The sequence below is a fragment of the Sturnira hondurensis genome, unplaced genomic scaffold (assembly GCF_014824575.4).
Source record: "Sturnira hondurensis isolate 20B ecotype Veracruz unplaced genomic scaffold, ASM1482457v3 Scaffold0024400, whole genome shotgun sequence".
Classification (NCBI taxonomy): Eukaryota; Metazoa; Chordata; class Mammalia; order Chiroptera; family Phyllostomidae; genus Sturnira; species Sturnira hondurensis.
The window spans coordinates 5,779,636-5,796,716 of record NW_028097031.1 but is presented as its reverse complement, the minus strand read 5'-3'; the positions used below and the strand labels follow the sequence as shown (position 1 = coordinate 5,796,716).

General features: G+C 60.8%; 1 protein-coding gene across 1 annotated transcript in view; it reads right to left on the bottom strand.

The window, feature by feature from the left end:
- Positions 1-17,081, bottom strand: part of MAP3K1 (mitogen-activated protein kinase kinase kinase 1) — a 59,529-nt gene that overhangs the window by 28,413 nt on the left and 14,035 nt on the right. Inside the window, exon 2 of the mRNA XM_037038551.1 lies at positions 508-658. Coding sequence (XP_036894446.1) covers positions 508-658 — 151 coding nt within the window. The remainder of the gene's footprint in view (positions 1-507; positions 659-17,081) is intronic.

Genomic DNA, 17,081 nt, shown 5'->3' with positions numbered 1-17,081 from the left:
CACTGTGGCAGCGTGGAACCACAGCCACGTCTCCAAGGGGCACCCAGACGTTAAAGGGGAACAGCGTGGCCGAGGGTGGAGCACGCCCGCCTGTCCTCATCTGGAACCCAGGCGCCTCCCCCAAGCCCTGGGCGACTTGCTGGTCTCTCTCAACCCCATGAGGCTATTTCATCTTTTGTGATTTCCTGAAAGACTCCTGGGGTTTTAAGTTCCTTGGAACCTACCTTTGAGATAAAACATCAAGATTAAACCTGCAACACTGCTTTTGTGTTTCAAGTTTTCAGTCCAGTGCAGCTCTCCCAGGAGAGGCTTCCAGACGCCGCCAGCAGAGGGCAGCGTGGCCTCGTGCCCCGGCCCCCGTCTGACCCGGCTCCGAGGGAGCCAGGTCAGCGGATCTGTTCCCAACGCCACGTCCACCCCTCGATGTCAGCTGAGGAGCCCACCACCCCACCGCCTGCCACCCCAGGGGGCCTGCTGGTGCCCCCACACACCCCCAGCCCCGCTCACCACTGGGCCCCGGCGGCCCCTCCTCTCCAGCCACTCGTGTCGCCAGGCGGGCATGCAGGTGGCCTTGAGCTTCTCGCGGATCACCCGTTCCTCGGGGCGGTCGTCCATCTTGTGCAGGCCCCGCGGCGTCTCTCTGCTCTCCATGTCGGGGCTGCCACGGGTAGGACGGGGAGAGGGGTTACAGGCAGGAAGGAACTGGCCAGGACCAACAAAGCAAACCGCTCTGCGTGACGAGTTCAGTGGGCAGGTGACGGTGCAGGAAACTGCCCCTGGGAGCCATGGGCTGAGCCCCGGGAGAGCTTACTGCGTGGGCAGACCCCACTGGCTTTGAGAATGGGCGTTTAACACCTTCAAACAGACAGGTCCTGGCGGGAGGGCAGCCGCTGGACACAGAAATGCAGAACTGAGGGCCGGCCGTGGACCCCGTGCCGTCATTCCTGAGGGCAGCCACGTGCTCCAGGGGTCAGACGCACGTCTGTCCCAGGTTCCCAGCAACTCAGGTCAATACAGAGAGAATCAGGCTCGGAAACGAGCTGCACACAGACTTGGTGAGCCAGGGGAGACCTAAGCACATCTCCTACGATCCCACAACGCGTCTCCAGACCCCTGGAGATGAACTTGTGTCCTCGGAGCGCTGCTTGCAGACAGAGCATTCAGGGGGCGGGGTGGGGGGAGCTCCAAGCCCGGCACAGGAGACGCACTGCAGCTTCTAGAACCTGGTCCTGAGGAGGCAGGTAACTCGAGGCTGCCCCAGGAGAGGCCACCGCGTTCAAGAACACAGCTGACTTCAGTGACCCTCTGGGAAGTCCTGCAGCACCACGGGGCAGTGGCCTTTCCCGCAGGGAAGGGAAGGGAGATCCTGAGGAGGCAGCAGGGACGGAGCTCACCCCCCATGTTGCTCCAGGCCCGTCCCCGCCCATCACAGAGGCAGAGCAGGGCACCTTCCAGCACCCAGGGAGACGGACGTCACGTGTGCTCCTAGACCAATGGCCTGGGGGGAGTGTGGAGAGCACAGGAGGCTGGTCCTGCCCGCGGGCAAGGGGACGGCATGCACCGCCACATGGGCACAAGTCTGAAAAACAGCCCAGCGTGAGCAGAAAAAGGTGAGTGAGGGAAAGGAGGTGGGAGGAAGAAAGAAAAAATTGATTCTCTGATTTACTTTTTTACTTAGAAAAGACTGATTCTCCCACTCCTTCACTGGGCTGCTTTTCCTGATCTGATCATGAAACATCATGTTGGGGGTGGGGAGGAGGGAGGGGAGGGGGAGGGGTGGAGAGAGAGGGGAAGGTGTGCCCCAGACCCGTCCTGCTCAGTCAGCATTTGCCCAGGAACCTCAGGCCCACAGGCAACCAGCCGCCCAGGCTGGCGGCGCCTGGACGTTGCTGCACCGACCTGTGCAAATGGTAACCATGTTCCCTCCAGAACATCGAACGGTCCAGGGAGGTGAAGCGTGGGGCTAGTTCTCAAAGGTCAGTCCCACTTCCACCAGAAGCCCCGCCCCTCCAAGGGGCAAGAGCACCTCTTCTAGAAGTCTTGCCCCCGCCCCCCATTGGCGCCATGGAGTGTCTCCACCCCGTCTTTTCCAGTCCCCTCTCCTGGGACCCGGCCCAACAGGAGGAGGACACTCTCGGCCTCCCTCGGTCCCGGGGCCCCAGACCAGCTGGCCAGCCTCTCCCTCACCACCTGTGAAGGTAAGACCACCTTCTGCACCAATTCTTACTGTGAGTAGCAGCGTACTTCGCACGTATCTAAGTTCATTGCTTTAGAACCAGTGTCCTGAAACAGGATTGCTGGGTCGAAATGTACACTTTTTGGTACCGCACGCAACTAAGACTTTTGGTATGAATGGCAAATTACCTTCGGGAAAACGTACACCCGTTCACAACCCTCCAAGTCAAGTTGCCAACTCAGCGGGTGGGAACGGCACGTTCCCGAGTGAGCTGCTGCTATAGCCCGAATCTCACTCCTTCCCCCGCTACGGGGGGCACGGACAGCCCTCCGCATCAGTGCCCTCACCAGCCTCCCTGGGACTTGGACCAGAGGCCAAGATATAGGTTCAACATGGCCCGTGACACCTGCCACGCCTGGTCTCAGCTCACTGCCAAAAGTGCCCTCCTGCTCCGGCTCCGCAGGGGCTGCTTCTCACCTGCCTGCGCTCATCTGCCCGACACCCAGCCCTCTAGCTCCCCTCAACTCCCTGGAGACCACCCTTGGTCAGGAACCTCGAGTTCCCTCTTGTACTGTCCCTTAAAGCAGCAGGCCCCACCTTTTTGGCACCAGGGACTGGTTCTGTGGGAGAGAATTTTTCCAGACCCGGGCCAGGGGGCTGGTTTCGGGATGGTTCAAGCACACTGCATTTAAGCTCACCTCCTGCTGTGCAGCCTGGTTCCTAACAGGCCTGGACCGGTATGGGCGTGGGGCTGGGAGGCTGGGGACCCCTGTCTTAAGGTGCTCACTGCCATCTCCAAGCCCCTCCCCAACCTGCAGCCCAGGAGGAACTTCCAGTGGCTCACCCCCACAGACCCCCATCTAACGACCCTGGCCTGGGCACCACACGGATGCTACGGCGCTAACATGCTGGCAGCCCTGAGGACCTTCCTCGTTCCAGATGTGATGTGCACTCATGTCATTTCACCTTTGTGTGGTCCTGTATTCAATTAAGACTGCATCTGCAATTTAGATGTTATCCAGGAGAATGGTTTTCACTGTTCCTAAGTTAATACGCAAATATAAACCCATGTTCCAGCGTCTTCGTAAGTAGTAGTTACATATAATTAACTCTACACTTTTTGCATTTTTACCTCTGGAGTCAGAGCACCCGTCACCGTCAGCGGCTGTGACCTGATGTGCAGGGCTCGCCTCCTGCCTGCACGGGGTGCGGAGCACCGGTCTCGCCCACCACCCACGCGGGGCCTCGGTCTGTGAGACACACAGCAAACCCCCCCACCCGCCAGGAAAATACCGTAGCTACTCAGTTCCATTTGTCTCTGAGACAGAAACTGAACCAGGAACAAACATTCCTGCTGACATACTCCCGTTGTTTTCTCAAAGCCCCAACACGCAGTCATCATAGGTCGGACACGCTCTGTCTCCACCAGGTGTGTGTGCGACTATGTACGGAGGTGGCCTGTCATCTTATCTGGTCAATACCACACCTATAGCAGGAAACACCTTCCAAAAAAGGAAAGCACACAAGCTCACCTAAACCGAGTCGCAAATCCCCGGCAGTCTGAGGGCCTCCAGTCTACTGCCCAGGACCACACCTGTGACTAACTAAAACCATACCTGGTCGATTGGACCTTTCGACAAAGTAAATACGCCCACTTTGGGACTACCCTGAAGACTTAAAAATGCCAAGCTTTTAGCCAGGTAAACGTGAAGTTTAAACAATGTTACAGATTATTAAGCTTTGCCTTCCTTTCCTGCTGGTTCTGCCTCCGAATGTTCCTCAGAATGCACCTGTGACTGCCCCCGAGTCTCAGAGGCCCTCTCTCTCCCCCCAGGTTAGGTTTCCAGTTCTGTCCCTTCCTAGACGAGGGGACTCACTTACTACAAAGGGACGTCCCCACGGCCCCTCCCCAGGGAAGCCATCCGGCTGCCCCTCCCGCCCCTCTACAGACAGTCAAGGGCATCCCTCTGGGGACCCGAGGACTTTTCCCTACCTCTGCCTCTGCCCTCCTACCCACCTCTCGGGGTCACACGCCGGCCCCGCCCTCCTGCCCCAGCACCAAACGTCCCTCTCAGGCACACAGGTGCGTCCCACCTGTACAGCAGGCATCTTCCTGCTGGCACCTCCCAGCCCCATCCTGGCGACAGCGATTCTCCCAGCTGACAACAGAGGTCTGCTCAGTGCCCACCTCCACTCCTCCCGGGAGCTGCTCCCGTCTGCTCCCTCGTCGGCAGAACTGGCCCAGACCGGCTAGAACAGCGCACGCTTGGAGCCTGGGGCCCTCATGACATCTCCCCCCACGGGGCCCAACGCCCAGGGCTCTGCTGGACTGGCAGAGCCCACCCCTTGGTCCGCATCACGCCCTGACCACAGACACTCTTCACGGGTGGTCTGCGGGATCTGAGCAAGGTGCGGGGGGCCGGGGCCCTTTGGGGACGAGGGGAGACAGAGCTGAGCAGAAACTGGGAGTTATGACGCAGGACTGAGGGAGGAGAGAGGAGGGGTCCGGGAGGGCGGGGACTCGAAGCTGCGTCCCCGAGGGCTTGAGGGTCAGCCCCACTCTCCACCAAGCTCACTGCCCAGCACCCGGTTCACCACCGCTTTTAGCGTGTCCGTCTTTAGTATGGACGTGTCCATCTGCGGTGTGACAGGGAGGGACATGGACGTGTCCTACGAGGCCAGGCGCAGTGGCAGGTGTTCACCCTCCTCCCAGCAGCCCACCAAGCAGCAGGTGACATGCCAGTCAGCAGCAGGGCCTGGGTGCAAAGCTGGGGAAACTGGTGTGGCAGGTCTCTGCGGTCTGAGCCTGTCTCTGCGAGGGGCCATTGGACGACATCTCTGACGAGCACGCACAAAGGTGGCGGGCGCAGTGGCCCCTGCAACGAACACGTCCGACCACAGAGCCACAGAGGCCGCTCATCCCAGTCCGGAGCTGTGCACTGGCTGCAGCAGGGCGGCAGAGGCCGAAATGATCCCGGGAAGCCGCGCTGGACGTTGTGGGCTTGCATGTTCTCGGCAGATGCGTCCAGATGGTGCAGGTGACAATGACTTCGCACAGAGAGGCTCAGGTCCCCCGGCGTCTGAGGAGTCCGCAGAAACCCGGCGAAGTGCCCTCAGAGATGTTGGAGGAGCCCTGCGGGGTGCTCCCAGCGTGGGACCTGGCTCCGGGACCCAAATTGTGCCCGTCCATAAGGGTGCTCTAACCTGGATGGTCTCTGGTCAAGGGGACAGGGTGAATGGCCGGGGCAGGCACCCATGGGCCAGCAGTGCCACCGGGCAGGGCCCTGCCGACAGCCCGCGTGGGCCGACCCAGTGCATCCCGTCGTGAACCCTCAGATGGCGCAGCCACGAAGTGGCCATCAAATGCCCAAGGGGTGACATCGAGATGTGGAAAGTGCAGGATTTCAGCCAGACGCGAAGGACCCCACAGTCCCTTGCTTCCCACAGGCGCGAGGACACGCAGTGTGTACGAGAGCCTGAAATCCAGTGACCTACATCCGGCGAGGCCACACGCGCACTTCAGCACCTTCTTCCCTAGGACGGTCTCTGCTTTCCTGGAGACACGCACCCTGGCAACTGCCGGCCTCTCCCCTCTTCTGCGAAGAAGGGTCAGACAATAGTACCAGGACGGGCAACACATCCTTCTGCGTGGGACACAGCACTTGTGAGGAGGGGACTTCGCAGGGGAAGGGGTGGGAAGGGGCTGTATTCCGGGCGTGCTCAGTACGGTGTGACCCGAGAGTGGCTTGCTGACGAGGTTGAGGGGAGGAAGGAGCCCCCCCCCCCGCCCGGGCCGCCAGGTCTCGCCTTCAGCGCGGCACAGCTCTGCTGCGTCCTCACCTGGACGCCTCGGCGCGGTCAGCGCCCCTGGGGCGCTGGGGGTGCTGGTGAGCAGCACCTGGGAGCCTGTGTGTCAGGGGCGCTGGGGTGCTGGCGAGCAGCACCTGGGGGCCTGTGTGTCGGGGCGCTGGGGTGCTGGCGAGCAGCACCTGGGGGCCTGTGTGTCGGGGCGGTATGCACGCCTCCCCACCCCAACCCTCGGGCACACGGCGTGAATGTCCCCTCAGAGAGCTCGTGCTCTGGTTAACTATTCACATAGGAAGCTAAGCAGCCCGAGGCCAGAAAGAATAACGGGACTGATGGACAAGGAGCGGAAGCCGTCCAGCGCCTCCTCGGTGCTCGCAACTGATTCGCTCACAAAGTGCTCCGCACGGCCACGTCCACCCTGGAGACCAGCGGAGCTGACGTCATGGACTGGTTTCTACTGAAACATCATCCCACCTGACTCTGAAGACTGAAATTACCCGCGGGCAGAAGTCACAGGACTTCGAAGGGCACAAAGAGGCGCAGAAACACACAGAGCACACAGGAAACTACCTGCCGGGAAACCACAGGCTGCATCCACGGCTCGTCCTGCCGCGCGGCCTCACGCCCGGACTGGCCCGGGCGGCCAGGAGGCCAGGGTCCCCAAAGGTCCTGTGGCTGCGAACAAAACCCAGGCACCAGACACTGTGGGCCTGATCACCCATCGCTGATTCCGAGTCGGGGGGGGGGGGGGGGNGGGGGGGGGGGGTGGGGGCGACTGTCCCTCCTAATCAACGAAGATCTGGGAAGTGATGTGGGCCACTGTCCTGCAAGGCACAGGTGACAGACACAACCCACAGGCCCTTCTGGGACACATAAAGAATTTCAAAGAAAACAGGAAGAAATTTCAAAAGGTCTTCCTACTTCTAAATTAAGTAACTGGTGAAAGACTGGCTTGGCCACTGTGTGGCGTGATGACAGGAAGCCCAGGGAAGGCCGGCCGCGAGCCACCCGCCAGGACCCAAGGCTCTCGAAGGCGGCAACTGCACGTGGACCTCCTGCGGCCTCGCCTCCAGACCACGCCTCCCGTCCAACCAGGGCGCCTCCCGGCAGAAGCCCGGTAACGGTCGGGGACAGAGCCACGCCCACTGCGCAGTCCCGCCTCTCCCCGCGTCCCCGTGTGCCGGGGCGCACACCCTAAACGTTGATGGACTACAGATCCTAGCACTGCACTGGTGACGACGACTCAATGTGCTGCATGTCAGACGCCACCCGTGCTCTTACCAAGGTGCACGACACGCCCCGACCCCAACACGGCGCCACCAAGACGAACAGAAATCACGGCCTTAACTGAAGAAGAAAAAGATTCCAGGTTTTCTTCTAAGAGTCGCGTTTTTGTTGGATTCTACTCAAGGCGATTTTATAGTTAAAAGGCAACGTCCCAGATCACAAAGGGTCACAGGAGCAACGACTGTGATAAAGCTGCCTTGCAGTGAAAGCCTGTCTTGGGAACTCGACACACAGCACCGGATGGGCTGGCGCCGAGGGGAACGGCAAGGCGGGACTCCTGGGGGCGCCCACGCAGGAGCGCCTCTGGTCGAGGCAGAGGGCTGCCGCCTGCCAGGATTCCTGGGTGAACCCAGGGGAGGAGCCAACAGGTCTGACCCCTGTGCACACCTGCCCCGCCCCTGAGGAAGGCGGGGCAGCAACATGAGGCTCCTCCTTTCCTGGTGCAGCCCAGTCTCCCCAAAAGGGAGCCGGCGGGTCCCAACTAAAGCCACTCATCCAAGTCACTGGTGTGCCACAGACAGAGTCTGACGCACACACTGCTGATGACACCGCTCAGCAGTGGAACAAATCTGGAAGAAGAATCGCTCTTTTTTGAAATGTGCTAACACGTGAATGTAAAAACCAACCAGTTTACCGAGGACTGAGACTAATGACATGTCCTCAATCAAGCCGGGAGACAGGGAAGATGCCAATCACAGGCATTGGTGAGTGTGCCGGTGACTGCCTGGGACGGGGTGAACCCGAGACGGATGCCATGACTCGTGGGACGACAGGAGGCTTCCCGGCCAAGCGGCTGCACAGCCAGCGGGGGCGGGAGGATGGGATGCAGGTTGACTGAGAACACACAGCGACCAGTAAGCCCGACACAAGTTTTCAAGAGAACTGAAGATCGGATGAATCAAGTTAGGTTCCTAAGGAATAAAGATCCTGGAAGATCAGTAATTTGCAATCAGAAAATAGTATTTTTTTAAGAGCCGTCAAGGAGACAGAGCAGAGAGGGCCAGGGCAGCCAGCCCACCGAGGGCCTCAAAGAACAGAAGTCAGATCGAGGCAACACCGGGGTGTCCGGCCTTCAGTGGGGCTCACTGACTGGCTGCACGCAAGTCACGAACGAAAACTCGATGGTGGTCCCCACGCAGACAAGTGACAGTGGGGAGAGGGTCAGGACTGGACAGGAGTGACGCTGTCACTTTGTGAGATGCGTCACATCACAGAAACAGGGCTGTCTGCGAGACGACGATGGTGGAAGGCAGAGGCACCGGCCAGCCCAGCAGTGGGGGCGACCCAGACTCGGTCCTGTGGGAAACTCTCCCCTTGCTCCGGAGAGCACTCACCTCTGTGATGGGGACCCAACACCGCGGCCCCTCCACGCCCAGGACACAGACACACACTCGCCTTCCCCTGGCCCGTGAGCAGGGAGGCCTCCCAGGTGTGACACTCTGCTCTGCAAGGCAGAGTTTACACAGGGTGCGAGACCGGCCCGGTCCCGTTTCTCACGAGCCCCTCCCAGCAAGCCCCACGCGGGCTCGCATCCTTTTGATGTCGGCGCTGACACTACACGGTTCGTCCCTCCCTCAGCTGTGTCTTCACACTCGACCCTCGGAAGAGACGCAACGTGAGCAGCCTCAGAGGTCAGCAAGGAAGAGACTGCTATTTCTACCGTGTTTGCCTACATCCGTGTTTCCTGTCCAGAAGTCCCCTTTGTGTTCCTTGACAGATCGGGGGTGGGAGTGTCCAGAAGGCAGGCGACGCCCGATTCACCCTCTGTCAGGGGTGTGGGGCAGGACTCTGCCACCCCCACAGGGGTGAGGCCTCGCGTCTGCCCCACCCAGGGGCACGGGCCCACATCTTTGAACAGAGCAGCTACCGGGGGACATGGCTGCTCTCACACCTTGAGGTTCCCATCAGAAAGATCCCAAGTCGGTGCCAGATGGAGGCTCCTCCAGTGTACACATTTCTCTGGAACCTTCCTTCTCCAGTGGGTGTGAGACAACATTTTTACTCGGTCCCTTGTCTCCAAAGACACCTCACAGCCCCGACTATTCTGCCACAAGACTGAGCGAGCAGCGAAGACCTGGCACAGTGGCCTGCCACTGTCCCCACCCCTAACAGTTCATAAAACTTGGGGGGGGTGAAAAGGGCGATGTTCTGCATGTCTTCGAGGTTAGTGAAAAGCCCTGGACGGCCTTTAATGTTCCCAAATGAAGAGGGGCTGGCGCTGCATTCGAGCACAGAGCCCCCTTCCCGCCTCTGCCGGAACGGGCTCCTTCGGGTACCACCTCTGCGCACTTCCTCCCAGCGGGCGGCCATTCGTGTTAACTGGGACGCCCAGGGAGGAAGGACAACCTCCTGAGGGACAAGCTTTCTTCTCCGTGCACCCAGTGCTAGAGAGCCCCTCCGTCCGGTGAGGGCTGTGCGGTGGCGATGTGAACACTCTGCCCAGGCAGCGGCGGACAGCACGAAGCGGGATAAAGACGGGAAGACAGACAGGGCGGGACCCGCATCCCTGCAGGCGCACGGCCGAGCACCGAGAAGGCACAGAGCCTCGGCCAAAACGAAGGCATCTGAACACATCGTAAACAGGGTGACTGAACACTGTTGGGGACCCTGCAAAGACCCACAGAGGAGGTGACGCCCGCATGATTTTAGAGAGAAGCACAGGACCAGCAGGCATGCAGCCGGAAGGCCACTGTCCAGGCAGAAGAGTCTGCTTTGGGGAAAGCGATGTTCCATGCAATACTGAACGGCGTATGGTGCTGCTGGTTAGGAACCGCCAGATAAACACACTGGCTCGGGTTTACCTAAAAACCACCGCGCTTCCCGACTCCTGCGAGGGAAGAGCCACATCACGGCCGCTTGGCCCCAAGTCCTCAGTGAGTGGCCCTGGACACGACAGTCCGGACTCTGTGCCAGGCCAGCTCTCCATCCCTGCCGGCTCCAAGAGTCAACACACATGACACGAAAACCCAGAGAAGCAGCCGACACCAGCTGCCACGTCTCAACACGAGACCTCTCCAACTACCACAGAACCAAGCACACCTGTAAGCGCAACTGAGGCCCCGAGGACTCAACGCTGGGGAGACTGACCACCAGCCGGAGAGACCCTTCTACCTGGCCCGGTCTGACCACTAGATCTGTCCCTGGCCAAGTCCACTCCCTGGTCCAGGACTGAGGAGTGCAGTGAAGACAAAGAAGACATCAGCCAAATGCCCTGGCAAGCCGTCTTCTCAAGGGAGGCCTTGGAACGTGAGACAGACGAGGGCCAAGGGCCTAGGGCTCAGTGCCTGCCTGACCAAAGCCCTGGAGCCTGAGCAGGGGAACCACTTGGTGGCTCTGACCCTGACGCCGCTTTCCTGGCAGTGACGCGGGGAGTGGGAGGGGAAGCAAGTCATAGCAGACGCAGGGAGACCACTGGGCAATCCTGGTGCGGCGCCCGTGAGACCACACGGGGATTCGGGAAGCATCGGTCAGGTGATGTCTGGCCGCACACACAACCAAACCAAAAGGATGTTTGTCCTGCAGAGAAGATGGGACCCGAGGGCCACGGCCTTGGACGGCACCTCAAACACAGGTCGCTCGGGGACACAGGTGGTGTGGACAGCGACCAGACAGGAGCTGTGCACCCAGCAGCTGTGTTAAAGCCCCGGGCCTACCACCACCTCGTGGCTGCTGCCCAAGCCAGGCAGTCCCCCACACCCCAATTCCCTTCTGTGAAATGGGGGTGATGCCAACTGCACAGACCGGGTAGGAGGCGCAGCTAAGCTAATCCACAGGTCTGTCCAGGAGGGGTCCAGCCACGCACTATGGACATCAGAGACATTTACAGAAGGTGATACAAGAAACCTTGTACACAGGACAATGATGCCTCAGTCCCCTTCACAGCAGGCACCTTGGGACCTCACACAGTTCTCCCAGTCACCATCAGCTGCCCCACCATATTTTCCTGAATCTCATCAGTGATCTGAAACCTCTTCCCTTTCAAAGGTGATTTTAGTTTTGGGAAAAGCCAGAAGCCTCAGGACCCAAAATCCAGGCTGTAGGGGGCTGAGTCACCTGGGTGATTTGATGTTTCACCAAAGAACCTCTGCACCAGACAGGACACGTGAGTGGGCGTGTTGTGGTGGTGAAGCTGCCAATCACCAGCTGCTTCCTGCGGCCTCCTGAGTCTCCTGAGTCGTTTCCACAGAGGAATGTTCAAGGCAACACCTGACGCGGATTCCCTGCTCTACTCATCAGTCATTTCGAACGCCATGGCCACAGAGCACACACATGCTCACTGCACGGCATCTATCACCCCCCCAACCAGTACAGTGAGGTTGCCACTGTTCACACATGCGCACTGCAGTCCGCTCTCCTTGGCTGCCAGCTCACAGCCATGATGCTCAAACCCATCTCATCATGTGAACGATGGCTGGACGGTTTCTAGACTGACCGTGTACAGGCTGTGCTCGAAAGGAAGTCCGACGCCCCGACGCCTGCTGTGGAAAGAGGACAACAGCTCGTGCTCCAGACACCTCGGTGGGTGACACCCTCTGCAGACAGTCCCCACCTCAGTGAGGTCCATGGCACGTGGCCCTGCAGCAGGCGGAGCGGCGGCACGAGCGCAGTGAACTCAGGGCCAGCGTGGCCACCGGGGCTGCCACTGTCACCATCATCATTGATGACAATGGTTGAAGCGACAGGCGTGGGGCGCCTCCTCTGCACCCGGTGGGGTCCATGCCCTGTGCAGGCTACAGGCACAGGTGCACCGTCCCACTGTGCGGGCGAGGAGACTCGCCTGGAGGCCGAGCCCCCGGAGGGGCCCACAGTGGTGGGTGTCGCACAGCAGGACCAGGCTGCCCTGGCTTCCATGTCCTCTGCCCTCCGTCCTCCACGAGCGGCTGGTGCCCAGTTTCTTCTGACCGCGTGTGTGTTGAAAAGCAGGTGCGAACAGCAAAACACCACCTGCCTCCAGTTTCAGGAGGGAACAGTGCTGACCAGAGAGCACTGGAGGGGAGGACTTCTGTGAGAGGCGACCACGGCCCCTCGCCCACAGGCAGCCGGAGGCAGCTGGGAGGCCCAATGCCCGCCTGCCCCCTGACCAGTCCTTCAAGACGCGACACAGTCAGGGCCACAGCCACATGGACGTGTTCACGGTCGTGGGTTGCAGGCGAGGGGTTCGGGGCTGCTCACCCTGCACGTCTCTCAATCCTCTGCACCTCTCTGCACGGCCGACACACTTCCAGACAGATGGGCGTGCGCTCCCGAACCGCACTCTGCACTGTGGCCAGCTCCAGGGAGCCACAGAAAAAAAACGGCAGGGCTGGGCGAGGGGAGCCCGAGTCCTGGGCCCACCCTGAGCGTGCGCCTGGTCCCAGGACTGGCCGCCTTCCCGGACTTGGAGGATTCGGCAGACAGACCAGATGGACCACAGAGTGGTGCTGCAGGGAGGGGGAACACCGGCACGCGCGCCCCAGAGCCGCTGTAACAGGCCTGCATGGGCACCAGACTGAGAACCCGGGGGGCTCCGCAGGTCCCCCAGTGCTCTGACACGCGCCAGGCCTCTCTGGACATTCCCACTGCCCCCTGCTTAGGTGCACGAATGGAGACCCTGGGAACAACCAGGTTGGGAAACAGGAAACTCTCGGACTCAGTCCCCACAATGGTCACTGTCACCAAAGCAGTTCAGACCCCACCGTGAGGGGCGGGGCTGTGCAGAAGGACGCCTCCAACCCGCTCTCAGAAGACACTGCCAGGAGGTGTGTCCGAGAGCAGATGCTGCAGGACACGGGCTGGGAGGCTGTGCGCCAGCAAAACCATGGGCTTTAAACGCAGGAACCACTGGCCTCTCTTCCCAAGAAGAGACGCAACCACGCTGCAGGTGTAAGTGCCCGAGCCATCGGGTCGAGAAGCATCAGCCTGAGCAAGAGGGGAGCGCGGGCCCCCCAGCTCGTGTCTGCTTGGGCCGTGATGAGTCCCAGGCCGGGCCCTCACCTGGGCCTGGGCCCTCAGCCACTGCAGAGCCTGCTCCTGGCCCACCCCGTGTCCAGGCACAAGGGTCAGGTCGGCTTTGGCAAATGGGGAGTGGCTGGGAGGTGGGGTTGCTGCTGAGCCAGGCTGAACGCTAGTCCGCAAACCCCAGGACCGTGAAAACATCTTTGCCTGGGCGTTATGAAAAATTTAACGTCTGCAGGGAACGTCTGGCCTTTGGCCAGGACCGCTGATGTGAGAAAGAGGGACAGAGGCCTCTGCTGTATCTTCTTTAGTTTTGAAAGCTATTCTCTGAGATGCAATTTCTTTTACAAAACAAAAAAAGTGACTAATTTTGGTTAACTACATGTGGTGTTCAGGACACGAACTGGACATGTGTGGGTGGGACAAGATAGACATTTGTGAAAAGGGTGAAGGGACTAGGACCAAGTAACCAAACAGAGACCCAGACAGCAGTGTGGCGACTGCCAGGGGAAGGCGTGTGGGGGTAGAGGAGAGTGAGGGGTAGGTGGTGAAGGAGACCTGGGGTGAACACGCGGTGCAACACACAGATGACACGGTATAGAAACACGCACCTGGAGCCCGTAGTTTTATTAACCAACGTCACCCCAGTAAAGTCATAAACACTGCGTGGAAAGGTGTGCGTCTTACACCAAGGAACTTGTCCTACGCTGCGTTGCACGTTTCCACTCTGCACTCCAGGACTCCAACACAGAGCTGTGCGGCGGATCTGTGCGCGTCAGCGAGTGTGAGCCGGCCCTGCACACCCACCTCCACTCACCAGCAACTGGGGCAGCTGGACACAACCGACGCCCAGCAGCAGATGAGGCCAGACACCGCCGTGCAGACAAACTGCCCCCAGACGGAGCCTCTCAGGTCCGACCCGGGCACGTCGCGTTCTCGCCTGCGTGCTCACCGGTGAGACACTGGCTCCTCGTGAAGAACCAGCAGAACCACCACGCGGGTCACCTCCAGCCGGCTCGAGGGCTTGCAACTTGGGGTCTCCTCAGTGACTTCTGGCCCCACCACACCGCGGCGGTGACCTAGCAACCTCGGCACCACCCCAGGAGCAGACATGGACCGGTGTCACTGTCCCACAGCCCCCTTGAGTTTTTCCTTGGAGCAGCTTCTCCCCAGCCATCTGCCCCCTTCCCACTTGCCCAGCATCAACGCACCAGCGGGAGCCTGCAGGGTGGCAGTGTGCTGAGACGGCGACGGCTCGTGCTCCCCCGTCAGTGTCCTGAGTGGCGGTTGTGGGGCACAGACGCCCCCAGGGAGCGCCAGCCGCCTGCCCCGCCCACAGGAAGAGGGGCTGTGCAACCCTCACCGCTGAGGTGGCTGTCGGGAGTCACTAGCGCCCGCCCTTGGAGACAGAGTTCAGGACAGGGCATCCCGTCCCAGGATGGGAGTGAAGGGCAGGAGACACCTCCCCTCTGCAGGAGAACCGCGCCCTCCGCGCTGGCGCTCAGGCGCTCCTTGCTGCCCAAGCTGCCCCTTGCCCGCTCCTCACTGAAAGAGAAGGCCCGTCCACCTGACACCTACCCCGATCGCCGCCCGCGCTGCCCACCCATCCACCGGAGGGACGTCTCCCTCGCTCCAGCAGGGCTCTGCCGGCGTGCGTGAACGCGTCAAGTCCTCGTCACCGCACCAAAAGCTACAATTTAGAACCAAATGGCATTGATTTTAAACTGGCAGGTTTTGACTTAGGGCTCAGCCCGGCAAACGCTTCAGAAGCTACTCGTCGTGACCGTGTTCTGGTTTTAACGGGTTCGCCTGCGAAAGAACACGAGGGTGGAAATGAGCCGACTCCTTCACGTGCATAAACCATATTATGGCGTCATTTCTGTTTTAAAACATGACGGCCTCTCTCTTCCACAATCAGGCCTGCGAATGCTCGTCACCTAGAACAACTCGGACTCAAGTCACCATCCCTCTGGCTGACACCAACCCGCAAACTTCCGAGTTGAAAAGCGGAAACGGAGGTGAGTTTCCTGGTACACGGAAGGAGCACAGCGACGAAACAACGGAACAGTGCAATCCGCCCCGTTCTCCCGGGGCCCATCTCCGGGTCCTAGTCCAGTGGAACCCCCACCTCCCCCTCACTCAGGCCCCAGGGTTGCCCCCCTTCCTGGGAGAAACTGTCAGGGACGCTGCCCTCAGCCACCCCACCCCCACCAAGTGCTCCAAAAGCCTCACACTCTGCTGTGACTTCCTGTCCCCTGTCCTGGGAGGAGCTCGGGGAGAATGTGCTGAGCAGAGCGGAGGGACAGAGCCAGTGTCTCTCGGTCCCGGCTCTGGCACGTCCACACTCACGCATTGGGCCGCGGGCAGGCCTGGGACAGGAAGGCCTTGGGGACGTCAATGAGCTTCCCTGAGGTTCCACCTCTAGTTCTAGGGAAACCGAGGCAGGAGAGAAGCGCTGGGGACAGCCTCCCATGGGTCCCGTCTCCAGCACTGTGGGCCCAGCGCGAGCTGAGCCTACACTTTGGTGGAAGCGGCCTTTCCCGTGGGCACAGGTGGTGTCCGCATCCCTACCTCTGCTTCCGCTGGTCACTTTTCCCGAGGTCGACAGCAAGAGCGTTGGGGGAACCCTGGGAGGGGAAGGCAGAAGCCAGGAGGCTGCACCCATGGCAGGGAGACCAGGGAAGAGCAGGGTGGGAGGAGGGGCCCTGGGCCCTGTCCTCGCCCAGCGGGGCACATCGGGCAGGTGCCTTTGGAGCCGGAGCACCCACTCCTGAACGCCAGATTCCCTCCAAGACTTGGAGCAGGCGCAGCGACACATCTACAGTAAAAACGCCAGTGGGACTAAAATGCACATTCACGCGTGTTCAGTAAAGTCAGCCATGAGCCGGGGGACTTGCATCAGCGTTGGTCCTGGTGCCAAGGGTGTTGCGGACCTTTCTCCACACCGGGTATGTGTGAGCAGGTGACCCGAGAGCCACCAAGGAGTGAAGGCCACAGTTCTGGACACTCCCCCCATCACGGCCGGACATCCACACACATAACTTCAGAGACGGTCAGGGGCCTGGTGGGTCCCCGGGGCCCAGCCGGCCGCGTGCAGGTGCCCAGGCGGAGGGCAGCCGCGCTGCCCCGCCTCTCACCCAAGCAGGTCAGCCAGGCAGGACCCTGAGTAACACCCGCAGTGGGTTTCTGGACGGGCCCCGAATCACACTCTGGAAACCAACCATTTAAACCACAGGTGTCTTGTCAGCACCAAGGATGTGCTCACAGACCACCCGCCGGGGTCAGCACGCCGGGGCCTTCAGCGCCAGAGTCTGACCGGCTGGCCACCGGCCCACAGGCCGGCCGAGGGGGCGTGTGGCCAGGACGGTATTGCCACGAGGACAGTCCTCTCCCACGATCAGGAAGAGGGCGGAGAAGGCAGAGCCATCGAGGGTGTGGACAGAGTGCCGTCCTCGGACTGCGCAGGAAGGCCCCTCGGAAAAGGCCCATGTGGCCTCTGACCAGCCCAAACAAGCGCCACGCAGGCAGGGCCACAGTGGACCGGGCACGTCTGGCACACGTCTTGCTCAGAATGGGCCGTCGCTCCTGGGGTCCCCACACCAGCCTGTCAGACGGATGTTCTGTGGCGGGCGTGGGCCGCGATGGCTGGGATGTGGAGAAAACGGCTGCATCCCTGCGGGGCAGCCGCGGGGACGGGCGTCCTCACTCCCCCAGTGGGGCCTCCTCCTCCCAGGGCAGCTCGGCCCTTCGGAAGAGTAGAGCCACCTTAAGGACGTGCCCTGCTCTTCCTCCACCTTTCAGCCCGTGAGCATCCGCCCACTTCTTCCCTTGGCCCACCCTGGGCTCCCCTCCCCGATGCCCCGCTCCTCCGGCTTCT